Source organism: Manis pentadactyla, chromosome 1 (assembly GCF_030020395.1).
Source record: "Manis pentadactyla isolate mManPen7 chromosome 1, mManPen7.hap1, whole genome shotgun sequence".
Lineage (NCBI taxonomy): Eukaryota > Metazoa > Chordata > Mammalia > Pholidota > Manidae > Manis > Manis pentadactyla.
The window spans coordinates 203,814,352-203,838,181 of record NC_080019.1 but is presented as its reverse complement, the minus strand read 5'-3'; the positions used below and the strand labels follow the sequence as shown (position 1 = coordinate 203,838,181).

The window sequence follows — 23,830 nt, the reverse complement described above, 5'->3', positions numbered from 1 at the left end:
TGATTCTAGAGCTCAATGTTTAACATAGAGTTTTAGTGGGGGGTTTTTCCTTGCATGTAGTTACATTGCTCTGACTAGATATCCCACCCTGCCCCCTCCGGAGGCTCTCACCCTACTCTGACTACATCCGTGTTTCCTGTCTCATAACCACTGTAAGAGGCTGTCAAGAAATGCCCCAAAGGACTGGCAGGATGTGCTCAGGGTGGTTCTGTTTGTCACTGGGGAGTGGAAATGGGATGTGCGCTACCAAATAGGGCTGGCTGGCTTCACCTCTTACATAACCCTCATTTTCACAGTCCCCTTTCTTGAGGGCAGAGATGGTGGTCTAGAAGTTATCTCTGAGGGCCTTTATCTCCAGCTCCTCATAGAAGGGAAATTGCTTGTGTGAAGTCACCAGCTTGTACATGGCAAAACTAACTGGAATGGTAGTTAAACATTTGCTTTTTTATGGGAAAGATGATGAGTGCAGTTTGCAAGGCAAGGCTTCTGAGTAGGACTTAGGGGAGGTGGTGGTAGAATTATAAAAGGCATCCTTATCCTTGTAGGACTACTACTAAAAATCAACCCTCTTGCGTGCCTGGTTGACAAATAGTATCTGGTAGAGGGCCTCTGGTAGTCTCTAACCCTGGTTTTTTTCGGGAAATCTTCTTGTGTGGTTTCTGAAAAAAAAAAAAACAACTATTAAGTATTTGTTAGATCTCAGTTTTGTGGAACTGTTTATAATAGCCAGTTTGAGCCTGTTCTTTGCCGGTATTTATGAATTTATTAATCCTGATACTTGGTCATTCAGACTTGGCTCATGGTACTGAATTTTGAAATTGGTATGCCTTCAAAGATCAAAGACGACCATATTTTAGGCTGATTGAAATAATGTAGTCCTGAGTAGCATTTCTCCAAAAAAATTACCAAACTGTTTAGGTAACATAACTTTTATGTCCAGGATCCCTCAGACCACCCCTACATCCGGAGATTGGCTAGGAAGACCCACGGAACTCGGCATGTAGATGTACTCAAGGCTAAGGTTTCTGAGGGTGATGTAGTGAGGAGTCACAGCTGGATCCTAAGGTAAAAAGACACAGGCAGCCTTTGGAGGAACCTGCATGCAGGCTTCCTACCTTCACTCCCTCCCATAGAGGATCATACAACGTACTCTACCCCCAGCAACAGGAACACAGGAACATGTGCCCAAGTTAGCCCATTAGAGATTCAGATCACCCTGTCTAGCTCTACCAAAATTGCAGACTCCAGAAGGAAAGCAGATGTTCAGTATCAGCTGCATTGTACAGTTGAGGCACAGTGAGGCACTCCTATCAGTTAGGGAAATTTTGTATCAGTGTAGGGAACTGTTTACGAGCTGAAACTCAGATGGTAGTCAGGGACGTAAGCAGGTCTTTCTAAGGATAGGAGGCTTAGACCTGCTGTGTTAACTCTTCTCTGCACATTTTAAAAGTCAGGATTGTGAATGACGGGATCACTATGATGTAGGCCTTTTTTTTTTTTTTCCAAGTTCTTCCTAAGTTTCTGATGAAAAGTGCCCTTGTTGGTCAAGTTCTGTGCCCTTTTGATTTTCTTTTTAGGTAAACTGTGGTAGCCCTGTATTAAATTACTGTAGCCTCTGATCTAGTGGAAGACCCGCAGGGTGTGTGGCCTGGGAAAAGCCTGAGCTGATCTAGAAAAGAGCTGAAGGATAGCATCTCAGGGGTCCCTTCTCATCTTTGTAAGCTCAGAAATGTGATTCTGAACTCAGAGGAGGTTCATGCTAGCCAAACTTGGGAGAGAATGACATAAAACTCTCATTTTCCTGGGAAAAAAGAAACCACCCAGTGGGCCTGGTCAATACTTCCTCTGCTTTTGGGGAGATGAGCAGGTAAAGAAGGTGAGAAGTATGCTCCAAGAGCATGGAGGGATGGAAGGACTGCAGATCTTGTGGCCTCCAGCTGAGGCAGCCTCGCAGGCCCACTGCAGGGGCTGGTGTGCAGCCTGACTCACTTGGGGTCCCTGGAAGGGGCAGTCTGGACCTCCTGGGTGTGCCGTGGCCTGCCTTACAGACATTCCCTTCCTCCTATTGTCCAGCCTTTCTCCCATTCCAGGCAGAGCCGTGTAATTGGCTAGGCTTGGGCTCTCTGTGTTAAGTTGTATTTAACGATGCCCCAGCTCTGCCTGCCTGAAGCTCTTCCCAGGCAGTCATCACCAGAGACCAATTGGTCCCCACTGTGTGCTCAAGAGCACCAGCTCTCCTGCGTCAGGGGCCCCACAGCGGAAGCATCATACTGGGCAGCTGCCACCAGTGAGTCTGCAGGTCAGAGGAGGGAAATAGTACTGTGGGCTGGAGGGGAGAAGGCTTCCTGGGGCGGCCAGGACTCAGTGCAGCATCACGAAGGAAGGCAGGTCATAACAAGTCAGTGCAGCCAAAGATGGGCACAGCATTTAGAGGGAGTCAGAGTGATGGGTGAGAAAAGGTCAGGGCTACCCTGGAAGACCAGAGCTGGGGTCCTGTACAGAGCAGTTCCACTATCTGTGTTAGCGCACCTCTCTGCGCTTCAGCTTTTCTGTTCGCATCCCGGGCACAGCTAGAAGACTCCTCATGGTACTGTGAGGAGTACATGAGATGAGGGGAAAGTGCTGGACAGAGTGTCAAGAGTATTGCTCATCAGGTCTTTTGTGGTTTTTCTCATTTCATGTATTTCTCATAGTATACTCATTCAGAGGGAGGGCCTCCTTGCCAAAAGTCTTCATTCAAGGGCTGTGTTAATTATCCCTCTTAAAAAGATAAATTGTCAAAAACGTAGAGGAGAGGGAGGGAGGACGTGGGTAAAGCCAGATTGCTCATGAGTTGGTAATGTAAAAGCTGGTACCTTTTAAGACTTCATTCTCCCATTCTGTTTGTTTTTGTGTATGTTTAAAATGTTCCATAATATGTTTTTTAAAAAAGTTAAAACATGGGTTCACAGATAGAGCTCCTTTGCAAATCAGTCTTGTAACGGGCCACCCACCTGCAATTTCAGCCCTCTCCAGTCTGTCTGCCACCCTGCAGCCCAAGTGGCTTTTTGTGAAAAGGGCCTGGGAAAGGGTGTGTTTCCAGAGTAGACAGTTTTCTTTCTGACTGGATTCTTGGAACCTTTCCTCTGCTACTTTTTGCTGTAAATCTCTGAGAATGACTGGACAGTGGGCCTTTTTGTTTTGAGATGCATTCACCCATATTCCAGTGGACAGCAGGCTGTCCTGGAGCACAGTGGGTACTGACCCTCTAGTCCTGTCCCTCTGCAGGCCTGTGGGCCCCTCGCAGTGCTCCCGGCCCCACCTTTTGTCCTGCTGTCCTCTCTCTGGCACAGACGCCTCTATGTGCCCTATGATAAGGCATGGGCCACTCTCACAGCTGTGGGTCTAATTGGTGTCAGTGTTCTTCACTAGACTTCAGTAAGAGCTGAACTTCAGAGGTACCTACTGTGAGATAGGTACTGCGCTGAGCACTTAATTTTTTTAAACCATTCCCTCAACAGTATGGGATAGTCTGTATACTTTTTTTAAACCAAGACAACCATTTTATTATTACAAAAGCAATTTATGTTCATGGTAGAAACGTTGGAAAGTACAAATCAGCAAAAATAAGAAAATTAAAACACTATATACCTTACCTCCAAGGATTATTCGTCACTGTTAACATGCTGCTATATATCCTTCCAGATGTTTTTAATGCATGCATGTATGTGTATTTACTTTTTTTTTTTCACTTTAATTTTTTAAATTGAAGTACAGTTGATACAAAACATATTGGTTTCAAGTATACAACACAGTCATTCAGCAGTTACACATACCATTAAATCCTTACCCCAACTACTGCATTACTGTCAACATAGGAGAATGTTACAGAATCACTGACTATATTCTCCATGCCTTATGTCCATCCCCGTGACGGACTTAAATTATGACTGAGATTTTGTGACTCTTTATCCCCCTCACCCATGGTAACCACCAGTCACTTCTTAGGATCTATAAGTCTACCACTGTTTTGTTCATTTTGTTTTGTTTATAGCTTTCATATATAAGTGAAATCATATGGTATTGTCTTCCTCTGCCTGGCTTACTTCACTTAGCATGACCATGCATGTCATCACAAACGGCAGGATTTCTTTTTCATGGCTGAATAATATTCTGTTGTGTATGTGTGCCACCTCTTCTTTATCCATTCATCTATTGATGGACATTTTGGTTGCTTACGTATATTGGCTATTGTAAATAATGTGGCAATAAACTTAGGGGTACATGTATATTTTCGAATCAGAGATTTTGTTTGGGTAAATTCCTAGAAGTAGAGTTACTGGGTCATATGGTATTTCTATTTTTAGTTTTTCGAGAAACCTCCATACTGCTCTCCACTGTGGCTGCACCAGTTTGCAGTCCTTCCAACAGTGTAGGTTCCTATTTCTCTGCATCCTTGCCCAACACTTGTTATTTCTTGACTTTGGATAGTGACCATTCTGACTGGTGTGAGGTGATACCTCATGGTGGTTTTGATTTGCATTTCCCTGATGATTAACGACGAGGAGCATCTTTTCATGTGCCTGTTGGCCATCTGTATTTCTTCTTTGGAAAAATGTCTGTTCAGGTCCTCTGCCTATTTTTTAAATTAGGTTATTTGGCTTTTTGGTTTTGAGTTGTGTAAGTTCTTTTTTTTTTTTTTTTAATTTTTATTAAAGTATGATTGATATACACTCTTACGAAGATTTCACATGAAAAACAATGTGGTTACTACATTTACCCATATTATCAAGTCCCCACCCATACCCCAATGCAGTCACTGTCCATCAGTGCAGCAAGTTGCCAGAGATCCACTATGTCCCTTCTCTGTGATACACTGTTCTCCCTGTGATCCCCCACACCATGTGTACTAAACATAATACCCCTCAGTCCCCTTCTCCCTCCCTTCCCACCCGCCCTCCCACACCCCTCCCCTTTGGTAACCGCCAGTTCATTCTTGGAGTCTCTGAGTCTGCTGCTATTTTGTTCCTTCAGTTTTGCTTCATTGTTATACTCCACAAATGAGGGAAATCGTTTGGCATTTGTCTTTCTCCACCTAACTTATTTCACTGAGCATAATGTCCTCCAGCTCCATCCATGTTGTTACAAATTGTAGGATGTGTTTCTTATGGCTAAATAGTATTCCATTGTGTATATGTACCACCTCTTGTTTATCCATTCATCTACTGATGGACACTTAGGTTGCTTCCATATCTTGGCTATTGTAAAAAGTGCTGCAATGAACATAGGGGTGCATATGTCTTTTTGAATCTGAGAAGTTGTATTCTTTGGGTATATTCCAAGAAGTGGGATTCTGGGGTCAAATGGTATTTCTATTTTTAGTTTTTTGAGGAACCTCCATATTGCTTTCCACTATGGTTGAACTAGTGTAGGAGGGGTTCCCCTTTCTTAGTATTTTCAATACTGGCCATCCTTGCTGGTGTGAGGTGATATCTCATTGTGGTTTTAATTTGCATTTCCCTGATGATTAGTGATGATGAGCATCTTTTCATGTGTCTGTTGGCCATCTGAATTTCTTCTTTGGAGAACTGTCTCTTTATATCCTCTGCCCATTTGTTAATCGGGTTATTTGACTTTTTTGGGTGTTGAGGTGTGTAAGTGCTTTATGTATTTTGGATGTTAACCCCTTGTTGGATATGTCATTTACAAATATATTCTCTCATAGTGTAGGATGTCTTTTTGTTTTGTTGATGATGTCCTTTGCTGTAAAAAAACTTTTTAGTTTGATGTAGTCACATGAGTTCATTTTTGCTTTTGTTTCCCTTTCTTGAGGAGATGGGTTAAGGAAGAAGTTGCTCATGCTTATATTCAGGAGATGTTTGCCTATGTTGTCTTATAAGAGTTTTATGGTTTCATGACTTACATTCAAGTCTTTAATCCATTTCGAGTTTACTTTTGTATATGGGGTTAAACAATAATCCAGTTTCATTCTCTTGCATGTAGCTGTCCAGTTTTGCCAACACCAGCTGTTGAAGAGGCTGTCATTTCCCCATTGTATGTCCATGGCTCCTTTATCATATATTAATTGACCATGTATAGTTGGGTTTATATCAGGGCTCTCTAGTCTGATCCATTGGTCTATGCGTCTGTTCTTGTGCCAGTACCAAATTGTCTTGATTACTGTGGCTTTGTAGTAGAGCTTGAAGTTGGGGAGTGTAATTCCCCCTGCTTTATTCTTCCTTCTCAGGATTGCTTTGGCTTCGAGGTCTTTTGTGGTTCCATATGTATTTTTGAATTCGGTTTGCTAAAATTTTGTTGAGTATTTTTGCGTCTACGTTCATCAGGGATATTGGTCTGTAGTTTTCTTTTTTGGTGGGGTCTTTGCCTGGTTTTGGTATTAGGGTGATGTTAGCTTCATAGAATGAGTTTGGGAGTATCCCCTCCTCTTCTATTTCTTGGAAAACTTTAAGGAGAATGGGTATTATGTCTTCCCTGTATGTGTGATAAAATTCCGAGGTAAATCCATCTGGCCCGGGGGTTTTGTTCTTTGGTAGTTTTTTGATTACCGCTTCAATTTCGTTGCTGGTAATTGGTCTGTTTAGATTTTCTGTTTCTTTCTGGGTCAGTCTTGGAAGGTTGTATTTTTCTAGGAAGTTGTCCATTTCTCCTAGGTTTCCCAACTTGTTAGCATATAGGTTTTCATAGTAGTCTCTAATAATTCTTTGTATTTCTGCGGGGTCCGTCGTGATTTTTCCTTTCTCGTTTCTGATACTGTTGATTTGTGTTGACTCTCTTTTCCTCTTAATAAGTCTGGCTAGAGGCTTATCTATTTTGTTTATTTTCTCAAAGAACCAGCTCTTGGTTTCATTGATTTTTGCTATTGTTTTATTCTTCTCAATTTTATTTATCTCTTTTCTGATCTTTATTATGTCCCTCCTTCTGCTGACCTTAGGCCTCATCTGTTCTTCTTTTTCCAATTTCGATAATTGTGACATTAGACCATTCATTTGGGATTGCTCTTCCTTTTTTAAATATGCTTGGATTGCTATATACTTTCCTCTTAAGACTGCTTTTGCTGTGTCCCACAGAAGTTGGGGCTTAGTGTTGTTGTTGTCATTTGTTTCCATATATTGCTGGATCTCCATTTTGATTTGGTCATTGATCCATTGATTATTTAAGAGCATGTTGTTAAGCCTCCATGTGTTTGTGAGTCTTTTTGCTTTCTTTGTACAGTTTATTTCTAGTTTTATGCCTTTGTGGTCTGAAAAGTTGGTTGGTAGGATTTCAATCTTTTGGAATTTTCCGAGGCTCTTTTTGTGGCCTCGTATGTGGTCTATTCTGGAGAATGTTCCATGTGCACTTGAGAAGAATGTGTATCCTGTTGCTTTTGGATGTAGAGTTCTGTAGATATCTATTAGGTCCATCTGCTCTACTGTGTTGTTCAGTGCTTCCGTGTCCTTACTTATTTTCTGCCCGGTGGATCTGTCCTTTGGGGTGAGTGGTGTGTTGAAGTCTCCTAGAATGAATGCATTGCATTCTATTTCCTCCTTTAGTTCTATTAATATTTGTTTCAGGTATGCTGGTGCTCCTGTGTTGGGTGCATATATATTTATAATGGTTATATCCTCTTGATGGACTGAGCCCTTTATCATTATGTAATGTCCTTCTTTGTCTTTTGTTACTTTCTTTATTTTGAAGTCTGTTTTGTCTGATACCAGAATTGCAACACCTGCTTTCTTCTCTCTGTTGTTTGCTTGAAATATCTTTTTCCATCCCTTGACTTTAAGTCTGTGCGTGTCTTTGGGTTTGAGGTGAGTCTCTTGTAAGCAGCATATGGATGGATCTTGCTTTTTTATCCATTCTATTACTCTGTGTCTTTTGATTGGTGCATTCAGTCCATTTACTTTTAGGGTGATTACTGAAAGGTATGAATTTATTGCCATTGCAGGCTTTAAGTTTGTGGTTACCAAAGGTTTAGGGTTAGCTTCTTTACTATCTTACTGTCTAACTTAACTCGCTTGTTGAGCTATTATAAACACAGTCTGATGATTCTTTATTTCTCTCCCTTCTTATTCCTCCTCCTCCCTTCTTCATATGTTGGGTGTTTTGTTGTGTGCTCTTTTTAGGAGTGCTCCCATCTAGAGCAGTCCCTGTAGGATGCCCTGTAGAGGTGGTTTGTGGGAGGGAAATTCCCTCAACTTTTGCTTGTCTGGGAATTGTTTAATCCCTCCTTCATATTTAAATGATATTCGTGCTGGATACAGTAGTCTTGGTTCGAGGCCCTTCTGTTTCATTGCATTAAGTATATCATGCCATTCTCTTCTGGCCTGTAGGGTTTCTGTTGAGAAGTCTGATGATAGCCTGATGGGTTTTCCTTTGTAGGTAACCTTTTTTTTCTCTCTGGCTGCCTGTAATACTTTGTCCTTGTCTTTGATCTTTGCCATTTTAATTATTATGTGTCTTGGTGTTGCCCTCCTTGGATCCCTTGTCATGGGAGTTCTGTGTACCTCTGTGGTCTGAGAGGCCATTTCTTCCCCTAGTTTGGGGAAATTTTCAGCAATTATTTCTTCAAAGACATTGTCTATCCCCTTTTCTCTCTCTACTTCTTCTGGAATACCTATAATTCTTATATTGTTCCTTTTTGATTGGTCACTCAGCTCTCTTAAAATTCTTTCATTCCTGGAGATCCTTTTATCTCTCTCTGCATCAGCTTCTCTGCGTTCCTGTTCTCTGTTTTCTAGTCCATTAATGGTCTCTTGCATCTCATCCATTCTGTTTCGAAGTCCTTCCAGAGCTTGTTTTATTTCTGAATTCTCCGTCCTTAGTTCTTGCATATTTCTCTGCAAGTCCATCAGCATGGTTATGACTTTTGTTTTGAATTCTTTTTCAGGAAGACTGGCTAAATCTATCTCCCCAGATTCCTTCTCAGGGGAAGATGTAGCAGATGCCGAAGCTGTCTGGGTTAGTCTTGTCTGGATCATATTTTTTTGCCTTTTCATGTTGACAGGTGCTATTGACTGTCGGCTGGGAGGGCCAAAATTTTCACTTGCTACTGGCCTTTCTTTACTGGGACAACTGCGACCCCTAGTGGCTTGTGTTGGGTAATTGCGTGTAGAGTGGGTCTTTGTGTCTTGCCTGGCCGGAAGGGAGAAATTTCCCTTTCTGTGGGCGGAATTTGTCTCAGGCTGCTTCTCTGCTTTCGCAGCGCCTGGTGGGGTAATGGATGGGGGTGCTGCTTGACTGTTTGCCTCCGTGAGGGGTCTCAGAGCTGTTGCCCAGGGGGTTAGTGCACCCGGTTTTCCCTGTAATTTCCAGCTGCTGTACTGTGACCTGGGTTGTTTCCGTCAAGCTGTTAAGTCCCTGTCCCTTTAAGACTTTCAAAAAGCCCCCGCTTTTCTTTGTCACAGGGGCATCAGCTTCGGCACCCGCTCAGAGGTCTTACTGCCCTCCGCCCACGCACTGTGTCTGCGCTCTGGCCCGGATGGCTGGGGCTGGGTGTTCAGCAGCCCTGTGCTCCGTCTCCCTCCCGCTCTGCCTATTGTTCTCCCGCCGGGAGCTGGGGGGAGGGGCGCTCGGGTCCCGCCGGGCCGGGGCTTGTATCTTACCCCTTTCACCAGTCGCTGGGTTCTCGCTGGTGTAGCTGCAGTCTGGCCACTGTCCTGCGTCTTCTGGTCTCTTTTAGGGCTAGTTGTGTTTGTTGTATTTTCAAAAGTATATATGTTTTTGGGAGGAGATTCCCACTGTCCTACTCACGCCGCCATGTTGGCTCCACCCTTTTTGTGGTTCCATATGAATTTTAGGACTATTTTCTCTAGTTCGTTGAAGAATGCTGTTGGTATTTTGATAGGAATTGCATTGAATCTGTAGATTGCTTTAGGCAGGATGGCCATTTTGACAATATTAATTCTTCCTATCCATGAGCATGGGATGTTTCCATTTATTGGTATCTTCTTTAATTTCTCTCACGAGTGTCTTGTAGTTTTCAGAGTATAGGTCTTTCACTTCCTTGGCTAGGTTTATTCCTGGGTATTTTATTCTTTTTGATGCAATTGTAAATGGAATTGTTTTCCTGATTTCTCATTCTGCTACTTCATCATTAGTTATATAGGAATACAACTGATTTGTATTAATTTTGTATCCTGCAACTTTCCTGAATTCAGTTATTCTAATAGTTTTTGGGTGGATTCTTTAGGGTTTTTTATGTACCATATCATGTCATCTGCAAACAGTGACAATTTAACTTCTTCCTTACCAATTTGGATGCCTTTTATTTCTTTGTGTTGTCTGATTGCCATGGTAGGACCTCCAGTACTATGTTGAATAAAAGTAGAAAAAAAAAAAAGTGAAGAGAGTGGGCATCCTTGTCTTGTTCCCAATCTTAGATGAACAGCTTTCAGCTTTTGCTATTAAGTATGATGTTGGCTGTGCATTTGTTGTATATGGCCTTTATTTTTTTATTAAGGTATGATTGATATACACTCTTATGAAGGTTTCACATGAAAAAACAATGTGGTTACTACATTTACCCATATTATCAAGTCCCCACCCATACCCCAATGCAGTCACTGTCCATCAGTGCAGTAAGATGCCACAAATCCACTATGTGCCTTCTCTATGCTACACTGTTCTCCCCGTGATCCCCTACAACATGTGGGCTAAAAGTAATACCCCTCAATCCCCTTCTCCCTCCCTTGCAACCCACCCTCCCACACCCCTCCCCTTTGGTAACCACTAGTTCATTCTTGGAGTCTCTGAGTCTGCTGCTATTTTGTTCCTTCAGTTTTGCTTCATTGTTATACTCCACAAATGAGGGAAATCGTTTGGCATTTGTCTTTCTCCACCTAACTTATTTCACTGAGCATAATGTCCTCCAGCTCCATCCATGTTGTTACAAATTGTAGGATGTGTTTCTTATGGCTAAATAGTATTCCATTGTGTATATGTACCACCTCTTGTTTATCCATTCATCTACTGATGGACACTTAGGTTGCTTCCATATCTTGGCTATTGTAAAAAGTGCTGCAATGAACATAGGGGTGCATATGTCTTTTTGAATCTGAGAAGTTGTATTCTTTGGGTATATTCCAAGAAGTGGGATTCTGGGGTCAAATGGTATTTCTATTTTTAGTTTTTTGAGGAACTTCCATATTGCTTTCCACAATGGTTGAACTAGCTTACACTCCCACCAGCAGTGTAGGAGGGTTCCCCTTTCTCCACATCCTCACCAGCATTTGTTGTTCCTTGTCTTTTGGATGTTGGCCTTCCTAACTGGTGTGGAGTGATATCTCCTTGTGGTTTTAATTTGCATTTCTCTGATGATTAGGGATGTGGAGCATCTTTTCATGTGCCTGTTGGCCATCTGAGTTTATTCTTTGGAGAAGTGTCTGTTCATATCCTCGTCCCATTTGTTAATCAGGTTATTTGCTTTTTGGGTGTTAAGGCATTTGAGTTCTTTATATATTTTGGATGTTAACCCCTTGTCAGATATGTCATTTACAAATATATTCTCCCATACTGTAGGATGCCTTTTTGTTCTGTTGATGGTGTCCTTTGCTGTATAGAAACTTTTTAGTTTGATGTAGTCTCATGAGTTGATTTTTGCTTTTTCCCCTTCCTCGAGGAGATGCGTTCAGGAAGAAATTGCTCATGCTTATATTCAGGAGATGTTTGCCTATGTTGTCTTCTAAGAGTTTTATTGTTTCATGACTTACATTCAGGTCTTTGATCCATTTTGAATTTACTTTCGTGTATGGGGTTAGACAGTAATCCAGTTTCATTCTCTTACACGTAGCTGTCCAGTTTTGCCAACACCAGCTGTTGAAGAAGCTGTCATTTCCCCATTGTATGTCCATGGCTCCTTTATTGTGTATTAATTGATCATATATGGTTGGGTTTATATCAGGGCTCTCTAGTCTGTTCCATTGGTCTATGGGTCTGTTCTCGTGCCAGTACCAAATTGTCTTGATTACTGTGATTAAAACATTTTGAATGTTAATATATTATATACTATATTCTTACAGTAAGCTGGAGAATGTTTTTTCAAAATGTCACACATCTCCAACAAATTTTCCAGTGTATATGTTGAAAAAAAATATGTGTATGTGATTGATTACTCACGCAGGTCAAACCTGTGTTGTTCAAAGGTTGACTGTATGTGCCACTTTTTGTCTATCCATTAGTCCATTGATAGACACTGGGTTGTTTCCACTTACTGTCTGTTGTGAATAATGCTGCTATGAGTTGCTTGTAGATACACGCTCTCGGTTCTTTTGTGTATATACCCAAAAGTGGGATTGCTGGATCATACTCTATTTTTTAGTTTTTGAGGACCCACTGTACTGTTTTCCATAGTGGCCACACCATTTTACTGTTTAAGTAGTTTTATAATCAGTCTGCTGTTTTCAGTTAACAATCTTCAACTTCCCACATCAATAAACTTTGATTTTATCCAAAACCTAGTCCTCTGTCAAATTTCCCCATTTGTTCTCAGAAATGTCTTCTACATCTGGTTAGTCCAAACCAGAATATAGCCCAGGACTAAATATTACATCTGGTTATTATGTACTTTATATAGTGTCTGCTAACCTAGTACAGCTCCCTCCTTTTAATATTTTCTTCAACAGTTTTATTCAACTATGATTTACACACCATAAAATTCACCCATTTTAAATGTCCAACTCAAAGATTTTTAGTGAATTTAGTTGTGCAGCCATCATCACAGTTGAATTTTAGAACCTTTCCGTCACCCCAGTGATAACCGTGCCTGTTTGCAGTCTGGCCTCAGCACCCCTGCTCCAGCCCTAGGCAACCACTCACCCACTTTTTGTCCCTTAGAGTTGCATTGTTTTCGGGCATGACATATAAATGGAATCATGCCACATGTGGTCTTTTTTGCCCTCATTACTTCAGTGTAGTGTGTTTGAGGTTTGTCCATGCTGTAGTATGTATCAGTACTTCATTCCCCTTGATTGCATTTAATATCCTGTTTCATGAATATATTGTTTTGTTTATCCATTCACCAGTGATGGAATTGTAAAAGTTTCCATTTATTGGCTATTACGAATAATGCTGCTATGAACATTCATTTACAAGTTTTTAAGAAACCACCAAACTGTTTCCAAACTCAGCTGACAGCCCCCCACTGCACCCCTTTTCCCATGACACTTGCTGAAGGGCCCCGGCCCACATAGTGCCTTTTTTATCCAGTTGCTTCCTCATGATGTCTTTCCTTTCAGCTTGTTCCCAATCCCTTGTATTTCCTTTAAGCTGGGAGCTAGATCTGGCCTTCTGTTGGATCCAAGTTAAATGTTTTTGGCTGGTATACATCACAGGATGTGCTGTGTACCGCATTCACATTGGGTCACACAGCAGGCACATAATACCTGAGTTTCGTTTTTTTTACATAGACATACTGGGTCCAGAATCATTTGTTAAAAAGACTATTCTTTTCTATATTGAATTGCCTTGACACCTTAACCAAAAGTCAGTTGGTCGTGTATTTGTAACTCTATTTACAGGCTCTTCAAAGAGCTTCCCTCAGCCTCCTTGAGCTCCAGTCTCCAGGACTGCCCTGCTCTGCTTTGGGTTCCCCTCCCGGTACCAAGGTCCAGAGTATGCTGCCAGGCAGAACATGGGCTCACCTCCCTTGTTTCCCCCTCTCGAAGATCACTCTTCTGTTGCCTTTTGTCCATGCGTGAAAGCAGTTATTTCACATATTCTGTTCTTTTTTGTAGTTTTTCACATTGGAGGGCAAGTTCCTTACTTCATAGCTAGCAGCAAAAATATGTTCTCTTTCTTCCCCTCTGTGCTTCAGTTTGGATAGTTTCTATTGCTATGTCTTCGGTGTTCAGAGAGTTTCTTGGTAGTGTCTAAGCTACTGTTAAGCAGGTCCAGGGTAATTTTTGTTTCAGATATTGTAGTTCTCTAAGTTCCATTTGGGTTCTTTTTTTATACTTTCTTTCCGTATTATATTCATGTTTTCCATTAACCCCTTCAGCGTATTGAGCATATTTGTAATAACTTTTCAGAGTCTTCACTGATTCCATCATCTGCCTAATTTTTCTCCTAGTTATGGGCCACATTTGCCTGCTTTTGAGCAATGTCTAATAATTTCGGATTGGATACCAAACATTGTGCATGTACTTGAGCATTTGGGTTTGTCTTCATTTAAAGAGTGTTAAAGTATGTTTGGTTATTTGCTATCAGCTTGATCCTTTTAAAGCTTGTTTTTAAGCATTATTAGGGTGGGTCTAAAATGGTCTAGGACTCTTTACTCTTAGTACCAAGGCTTGTCCTTCTGGGGTCTCTCTGCTCTGAGCATTCAGCCAGGTTTCTCTACTCTAAGCTGCACAGGATTAGAGTGCTTCCCAGTTACTCCTTTAGGGCCAGAATAGGACATCACAGTGAAACATTCTTACATATTTCTTTGGTGCTACACTATCTTATTTGATCCTCACTACAACCCAGTAAAGTAGGTTGTATAATTTCCACTTTATAGATACAGATAGAGAGGCCCAGAGAAGCTGGTTTTGTGACTTACTCATAAGTGGCAGGACTGGATCTTGGACCTCGGTCTTTCTGGCTCCATTACTGTCATACTCTCTAAGCTCCATAAGAACAGAGAGCAGTTTTTCAGAGCGTATTTCCTCAGTTATGAAACTCACATTTTATATATGTAACAGATCTCAAATTAAGTGGGTATCTCTTAAAACAGGAATATAGAATCACAAGTCACTGAATTACTTGTGCATCTAAAATCACTGTGTCTTAGAATCAAGGAAATAGCTCTCTACTGCCTCAAAGAGCCTCGATAGATAATATATGTAGAATAAATACGTGTAGGCTAGATTCAGGAATATGGCGATTTTGTAACTCATTGTGCCTCTACAGTTTCGTGTCTTATCTGTGCCTGCAGGTATTTCATGCACGGTGTGTGTCGGGAAGGAGACCAGTGCCTGTTCTCACATGACCTGGCAAACAGCAGGCCGTCCGTCATCTGCAAATACTATCAGAAGGGCTGCTGCGCCTACGGGACTCGCTGCAGGCAAGAGCCCCACGTCTGTCCCCAGCTGTCCCGGGGTTGTGTGCTGTTCGGTTCAAGGCCTCGCATGGAGCATGGGTCTCAATGAGGGGGACAGACTGAGAAGTAATGTGACGGCATTATAAAGAGCATGGCAAATAATTTTGAAACCTCAATTTCAACACTTTAAAAATATTTCTGATTTCTCAACATCGACAGTCAATATTTCAATATTTCAACTTTTCAGGCCTTAGTCTTTTGAGTCTCTGGTTTTAAAGTTGTATTCACAGAACACATAAGATTTTATGTCATACTTTTTTTCCCCACTCAACATACCAAGTTTTTGCTTATGTTGCAACTTTATTCCTAACTGTAATTTTATAGTGTTGCATAATGTTACCATACCATCATTTTATTTAACTATTTCTCTGTTGGTTACTTAAGTGGCTTCCAGTTTTTTGCTTTGAGTACCTCTGCTTGAACATTTACGTGCACAGAGTCTCCCGTTTTCTTCCTTGTGTCTGTAGGCAAGCTTGTTAACTTCTAAACAGGCAAGCATTCCAAAAACCAGTTCCTGTGCTTTTTAAGTGAAGAGCTGATCTGTTCTTTCCTGGGCTGCAAAGCTCCCTTCAGCCCTTCCTCTGTGCTGCCTGGGAGATGATGGAAAATGGCTCATTCTGCCCTCTCCCTGCTGGCGGGTGCCCCAGAGAAACAGCCCAGGAACGGCCAGCCTGCAGCTGTTACATTGGCCATCATTAACATTTTGGGTACTCATGCCCCAAAGCATACTGGTTTGGGGGTGAGGAGGTTTCAGTTCAACGTCTGTCTGGAATTTTCAGGATCTTTCTGTTGTCTAGGACAGTATGTCTGTCCCACTCCAGTCCCACCAGGACACATAAAAGAATTGCCAAGCAGTTCTTACTAACTGATAAGCCGGTTACCAGTTCAGATATGGGAAAAGATTGGCTCATTTTCCACTTCCACAAGTGGAGCAGAAGGAAGGATACTCCACGTCGGCAATGTGGGAGGCACGTGTGTGTGGCGTATCCATAATGCACCCACTGTGTGTTTTGTTTAGATATGACCACACGAGGCCATCTGCCGCGGCCGGCGCTGCTGTGGGTGCCATGCCCCAGGCGGTACCCTCCCCGGCTTTCCACAGTCTTCACCCTACATCCGACCTCACTGTGTCCATTGTGAAAACTAACTTACTTGAGCCTGGGAAACGTGAGAAGAGAACATTGGTACTTAGAGATCGAAGTGAGTGGCAGAATTCTCCCGTGACTTGCCTTGGGACGCAGTCTTGCTCACCTTTGGTGCCCCTTCTGGCCGCCTCTGGCCAAGAGACCCCTGACACAGCCCTCCTGAGCTGCCCAGGCCTAGGGGCACCAGAACTGTCCTGTGAACAGGCTTCATTTGGCCACGCGGCATTCGTGGATCGTGGAAGGGACCATGCGTCTAGCCTTGTACCCACCCAAAGCTGGGCTGAGCCCCCAGGTGGGCCTGGCACAACATAAAGGCTGACATGCGACTGCCGTCTGCTTAGGATGTGTTTCTGAGAAGCACCCAAGCTTCTCATTTCAGAGTTGCTTATTTTTGTAAGAGCCTGTTCCACTCTTTGACTACTAGGTCAGTTCATAGTCTTCGTTCTTACGCTGAGCCAGTGTTCAGTACTTTAAGGCTGCCTCTTTGGTGGCAGAGAGCCTGCTGGGGTTTGGGGGTGGTCTGTGCCCTGGAACAGGGTTTGGGAGGAAGAAGCTACAAATCATGGCAGGCATTTGGATTGGTTGGGCCTCAGCAGGTGAAGGGATTTCTGGAATCATGCGGCCTTAGGTGGACAGGCTCCATCCTACGCAGACGAGTTGCCGACGCAGCCCTGTGGCCCATGGGTGGCCAGCAGCTCCCGGTGGGCGGCGCGTGGACTGTGGGGGGTCTGGCCGTGGCTCGGGAGCCAGCTGCACTCTGGGTTTTCAGTCTGGTCCACTTTTAGTGACAGGCACCTTTACTGGCCTAAAGGAGAGTACTGTATTCTATTAACTGCTTTCTCAGTGTTTTTTGGATTATGTATGTTTCTTACATTTTTTTTTTTAACTTGTTTTTTTTTCCTTAGGGTTAACTGGTCCATATGTTTACATTTCCAAACGTGACATTTTTTAAGCAGCAACTTTAGTATTCTTCTGTATAAATACATCACCATCTGCTTTGCTGTTTCCCTATGTTGCCAATTACTATTTTTTGTTTTTTTTTATCATGATTATAATAAGTAATGTCGCTATGAACATTTTCTACTGTTCTTTTAATTTTTCCCTCTTGGCCTTTTTTTTCCCCCCTATATGTTCCCAAGAGTAAAATTCCTGAAGCCAGTCGCTTGTTAGATATTGACTGACTACAAGTTCTCATTTGTGGTGCTGTGTGCTTTGTATCGAGATCTCTCTGGCATGGCTGAAGAAAAGACCTTCCCAGCTGTGGTGAGGAGTCCAGGAGGCAGCAGTGACCCCCAGAACAACCTGGAGATGAAGCCCCACTCCTATCTTGACGCCATCAGGAGCGGCCTCGAGGACGTGGAAGCCGGCGGCTCCTACAGCAGCGAGCAGCAGCTGTGCCCCTATGCGGCTGCCGGCGAGTGTCGATTTGGGGATGCGTGTGTCTACCTGCACGGGGAGATGTGTGACATCTGTAGGCTACAAGTCCTGCACCCCTTCGACCCCGAGCAAAGGAAAGCTCATGAGAAGGTAAAGTTGAAAGCCTTGTAAGAAATTGTTTTAAGAAATGCAGAGTGCCCTGAGTGACAGATCTTCGCCAGCAAGACCAGCCTTGCTTACTTGACATATTTTTTATCCTGTTTCCATGTCCTTTTCGTGTTGTCATTTTGTTAGTTTTTGATAATTTGGCACAAAGGAAGAGGCATCAGAAATGAAGCAGTGCAGTGTTCAGAGAACAAGTCTAACTCAGGAGCGTGGGGTGGGTGGGGTGTGTCTGTCTCACGCTCACACACCCTCCCTCCGTGGCCGGGGTCCAGTCAACCTGAGTTAGGGAGAATCTAGGACCCCAGAGTGTAGCATCTGAGGAGCCAAGTGTTGGAAGGGTCCTTTCAGGTCGTCGGGTCCCCAGCAGGTGTGGGGGCACTGTCTCTCACTGGGCTCTGCTCGTGCAGCGCATGAGGATGGGCAGGAGAGACAGGGAGAAGCCCACCGCCACAGTGCAAGAGGCCAGGCCGAGGAGTGGCTGTGGTATGTGGAGGCAGAGCCTGCCTCTTTCCTGTGTCTTCCCAGGGGTGTCCAGGTAAGCCCGGAATCAGAGCTGCCCTCTTCACCCGCATGTCAGGGCCTGGGTCCCCTGGCCCTGCAGCTGCTCTTGGCATTGACTGTAATGCCTGCTACACAGTGCTGCACACAGGGCCATTCGGCCCTGTCACTGAGGGAACGGATTCATCACGTAACTTGCTCTCCTGAGGAAAGGGGGTGCTGCTTACCCCTGACTATGGATCGCCAGCCTAATGTGTCAAGTTAAGGATTTTCCAGTGTTTCTGGGGCTGGTGTGCTTCAGAGTAGGGGAGGTAGTGCCCGTCCTTGTGAACTCTTGTCCCACCGCTGCCCTCTGCCATTTTGGAACCACCATGGTCTCCGCTCTGGATTGGAGGTCACCATGTCTGCTAAGAAGGCAAGGGCCCAGCCAGGGATGATTTGAAGCCCGTTCCATGGTCTGAGGGCACTTTGGGTCCTGAATCCAGGCACCAGTGGGCTTGCCTGAGGCAGCTACAGTCCTTGTTCCTTCCTGAGGGGGTTGTGGCCACGCAGCCCGGCTCTCTGCTCTCCAGTGGGCCAGACCTAAGGTTTCCCTCTTCCCCCTCTGTACCTCAGATCTGCATGGCAACGTTTGAACATGAGATGGAAAAGGCCTTTGCCTTCCAGGCAAGTCAGGACAAAGTGTGCAGTATCTGCATGGAAGTGATCCTCGAGAAGGCGTCTGCTTCCGAGAGGAGGTTTGGGATTCTCTCCAACTGCACGCACACGTACTGCCTGTCCTGCATCCGGCAGTGGAGGTGTGCCAAGCAGTTTGAGAACCCAATCATTAAGTAAGTACAGCAAGGTGTCCTGAACTGCAGAAGCTGGGGAGAGGTGGGGGTCTCCCCCTGCCCTGAAGCCTCCCCATCCTCCAGAGGTGTTTCCATCAGAGATAGCTGGGGGTCCTGGGCCCTGGTTGCATAAACTTGGGCACATCATGTACCCTTCTTGGGCACACCAAGTACTTTTTCTTTTAAAATGGGGGTAAAAGTTTCTGCCAGGCTCTCAGATGTTTGGGGGATGCTCAGCAGAGCTCATCACTGGCCTGCTGACTCTGGCACTGGCTGTTACCAGCTGTCAACCCTAGGCCGACAGCCTGCTGGCCTTTACAAACTTCATTGTTCATCTGTGAAATAGGGCTGTTTGAGGATTAAGTGGACAATGCATGTAACACGTGTCTCGTAATGTCTGATACACGAGATGTGCTGCATGGGGCCAACACAGGATTCTTCCCCAGCTTTACTGAGAGGATTGATACATAGCAACACAGGATTCTCAAGTTCTGCAGTGGGACGGGGAAGGAGCTAACACAATGAGACGTCATTGTGTGCTGTGTGCTGTGAGAAACCCTTCACATGCATCAACTCATAATTCTCAGAGACCTTGTCTCATCAGCATTTTATATTTAAGGAAACTGAAGCATGCTGAGGTCCAGTAGCTTGTCTCAGGTCACATATTTGTGTGGTAAAATAACAGCATTAATTGGCATGAAAAGTGTACAGTTCAGTGGTTTTAGTATATTCAGCGTTGTGCAACCATTACTGCAATCTCAGTCTAGAACATTCTCATCATGTTAGCAGTCTGCCCAATCTTCCCTCTTTCCAGCCCCTGGCAGCCACTGACCTACTTCTGTCCTGTGATCTGCCTATTCTGGACATTTCACGTAAACGCGCTCCTCCGCTTTGTGGGCTTTGTCTCTGACTTTTTTCACTGAGCATAACAGTCTCAGTTCACCCGTGTTGTAGCGCCTCATTCCTTTTTATGGCTGGATAACATCCATGGCGTGTGTACACCACGTGTTATCCGTTCATCAGTTGGGCACTTGGGCTGCTTCCCCCTGGTGGCTGTCCTGAGTAACGCGGCCGTGAGCAGTCACGCACAGGCTGGTGGGGACTCGTTTCCATTTCTCTCGGAACGAGCCCGGGTGTGGGCATGCTGGGGCATAGGTGACTGACTGTGTTTAGCATTTTGAGAAACTGCCAGACTACTTTCCAAAGTGCCCGAACCATTTTACATGCCCACCAGCAACACATGCGGATTCTAGTTTCTCCACATCCTCATCAGTGTTTATTACTGTCTTTCTGATTTTAGCCATCCTTGTAGGTATGAAATCATATCTTAGTGTGGTTTTGATTTGCATTTCCCTGAAAACTAGTAATATTGGGCATCATCTTCTGTGCTTTTTGTCCATTTTGGAGAAATGCCTACTCAAAACACTTTATCCATTTTAAAAACTGGGTTGTCTTTATTGTTAAGGACATGTTTTAAGCAGTAAATAGGGTTCTTAGTGACTGCAGTTGTAATCTGTGGAGTTCCTGGCTGGGGAGCATTGGGAGCAGCCATGCGCCCAAGCACGTGGAGCCGGGGGGTCAGTGGTGGGCACACAGGCCTGGTGACTCCAGCTCTCCCACACTAACCTGCTGCTTGTTTCAGGTCTTGTCCAGAATGCCGTGTGATATCAGAGTTTGTAATTCCAAGTGTGTACTGGGTTGAAGATCAGAATAAAAAGAACGAGCTGATTGAAGCTTTCAAACAGGGAGTCGGGTAAGTGCTTTGAGTTCAAGCCTCATCCTGCTGCCTGCCTGGCTCTTGTCTCAAGTCTCTGCTGTTGTCTGCAGGGCCTCCCCTTTCCCTCTTGAGAACGTGGTCTTGGGAGCCTGAGGCCCCCCAGGCATCTCGTCTGCCTCTCAGGCTCCCTGCTGGGCTGTGGGACCGCTGGAGGGGCTGTGGTGAGGTGGACTTGCTTGGTTTCTAAGCTGAGCGATTCCCCCCAAAAGTCCTGTTTATAGTACTAAGGTTGATTTATCATCTGTGATTCATTCATTCACCTCACAAATTCTGGCTGAAGATGTGTATGGTAGGCCTTTTCTAATTGCTGGAGATATAGCACTAAACATTTAAAAATCCCAGCCCTCACACAGTACACATTCTAGTAAAGGAAGGTAGGTAATAAGAAACATAGATAAATAGGGAAATATATATTAGGTAGTGATCAGGCTACATGTGCCTGGGAATTAGGGGACAGGAGGTGAGGGGGTTGCAGGTCTAGTGTGGGAAACCAGAGAAGGCTTCAGTGGGGTGACATTTGAGCAAAGACCTAGGGGCGGGGAGGCAATGACCCATTTGTGAATGAGAACATTCTAGAGGGAGGGGAGTGGTCACTGCAAGACTGAGGCCCACCCACACATTGGCTTCATCTGAAGTACAGCAAGGACTGGCTGGGCCTGGGGAGCGGAGAGGACAGTGCTGGTGACAAGGGCCAGGGGCAGGGCTCTGTCAACTGTTGGCTGGATGCACTGTCTCTGCTGGATGAGTTGGGCGGTAGGACGGTTTGGATTAGACGGTGATGTGATCTTACTGATAATACAAAAGGTTTTCTCTGACTGATCCATCGAAAATATACTGAGAGGAGACAGGAGTGGAAACAGGAGACCGGTTAGGCGCTCGCAGCGACCCAGGCGAGAGATGGCGGTGGCCAGGACTGGGGCAGCTGGCGTGGGGCTGGTGGGAGCGCTCCGATGGGGCTCTGCCGAGAAGGGCTCTGCTGGATTTGCCTGTGTGCTGCGCGCGGTGCGGGTGTTGTGGGGGGTGGGAGTTGAGGACCCAGGGGTCACTTTCAGCGTTACTGCTTTGCATTGCTTGGCTGCACCTCCATCTCTGGGCCAATTTCCTCTTCCAGAACCCATTTTTGTAAAACATCTTGGTGACGCAGCAAACACGTTGCTGTCTGTCTAAACCATAGTAGGCACCGGCTGTGACCGGTCATGATGGGCTGTGGAAGAGTTAGCTGGCTGGTCGCTGGCCGTGGTGCCCCTTTGCTGTTAATGGCTTGGACTGAAGAGCCAGCAGCAGTGTTTGCACTTTGTGCAGTGGTTCCCAGGTAGTGTGCTGTGGTAGCTGATGTATGAACCGTGCTGGAGGACAGGTGCTCTGTACCCTGACAGCTGCCTGCTGCCCTGTGGCCTAGAACAACAGAAACGTAATCTCACAGTTCTGGAGCCAGCAAGGCTGAAGTCAAGGTGCAGGCAGGGCCAGTTCCTCCCGGAGGCCGAGGGGGAATCTGTCCCTGGCCTGTGCTCGCTCCTAATGGCTGCAGGCTATTCCTGGGTTCCTTGACTGGTGGCAGCACAACTCCCACCCCTGCTGTGGTTTCCTCTGTTCTCTGCCCCCTTCTGTCTCTTGTAAGGACAAGTGTCTTTGCTTATAGGACCCTCCTGGTAATCCAGGGAGATCTCATCCTGACATCCTTCACAGCATTTGCAAAGATCCTTTTTCCAAATAAGGTCATATTCACAGGTACCAGGGCTTAGGATTTGTATCTATCTTTTGGGGGTCACTATTTGACTCACTGTATTTGGCGTCTTAGTCCATTCTGGCTGCTAGAACAAAATACCACAGACTGGGCAGCTTATAAATAGAAATTTATTTTTCACAGTTCTGGAGGCCAGGAGTCCAAGTGTAAGGCCAGCACTGCCAGCCCCTGGGGAGGACCTCTTCATGGCCAGCGCCTTCTCGCTGTGCGCTCACATGGAGGAAGGGGCAGGGAGCTCTCGGGGAGGGCACCATCCTGTCTGTGAGGCCTCCCCACTTATGACTTGGTCACATCTCCAAAGGCCCCCACCTCCTAATCCTGTCACGTCGGGCATTCAGAATTGTGCAAAATGAGGCCTGCCGTTTGCCAGCTACCCATTCTCCTGGTAATGGACACTGTGCTGGTTCTAGCTTTTGGCTATTCTGAATATTTTTTAGAATTCAGTTTCAACTTACAGCTTTTCAGCTTACCTTTTTTTTAATGGTCTTTCTTGGGGTTACATATACTCTTAGTTTTTTCACAATCATAATTATATTTCTACTAACTCTCCTCATTACCCCCTTTTGTACTACAGGCGTGCATATGTGCTCCATGCACTTTATATACATAGAACCCCACAAGGTGGTAATGTAATTTTTTAAAATTTCAGCCTTTTTGATGTATAACTGACAAAATCATAAGATATTTAAGGTGAATGTCATGGCAATTTGATGTACGATGTGAAAGGATTTCCCCCATCTAGCTAACATACCCATCACACGTCACATACTTCTTTCCTTTTTTGGTGAAAACATTTAGCAGATCTATACTCTTAGCAGATTTCAGTTATTAGTCTTACTTATCTTATAGCTGAAAGTTTGTCTGTGTAGCAGCCTCTCCCAATTTCCCTCAACCCCAGGCTTGGCTTGTTTCCTTTAGTGTAACACCCTTGAGGTCCATCTACGCTCTGCAGAATGTCAGGATTCTCTTCTTTTTCATGACTGAATAATGTCCCATTGTGTGTGCATGCACACACGCATTTGTCCCCCACATCTTTGTCCATTCATCTATTGACACTGGGTGGTTTCCACGTCTTAGCTGTTGAAAGTAATGCTGCAGTGAGTGTGGGGGTGCAGGTCTGTCTCCAGCAGGCGTGAGGTGATCTCTCACTATGGTTTGATCTGCATTTCCCTGATGGTGAGTAAATTAAGCAGTTTTCCACATACTTGGCCATCTTTATGTCATCTTTGGAAAAAT

The 23,830-nt window shown here is 44.6% G+C and overlaps 1 protein-coding gene across 1 annotated transcript in view; it reads left to right on the top strand.

Annotated features, from left to right (window-relative positions):
- The window catches only part of MKRN2 (makorin ring finger protein 2), a 45,491-nt gene that overhangs the window by 16,419 nt on the left and 5,242 nt on the right, over positions 1–23,830 (top strand). The window contains exons 2-6 of the mRNA XM_036911408.2: positions 14,894–15,022; positions 16,077–16,258; positions 17,426–17,730; positions 18,859–19,073; positions 20,716–20,826. Of these exons, the coding sequence (XP_036767303.1) occupies positions 14,894–15,022; positions 16,077–16,258; positions 17,426–17,730; positions 18,859–19,073; positions 20,716–20,826 (942 nt within the window). The remainder of the gene's footprint in view (positions 1–14,893; positions 15,023–16,076; positions 16,259–17,425; positions 17,731–18,858; positions 19,074–20,715; positions 20,827–23,830) is intronic.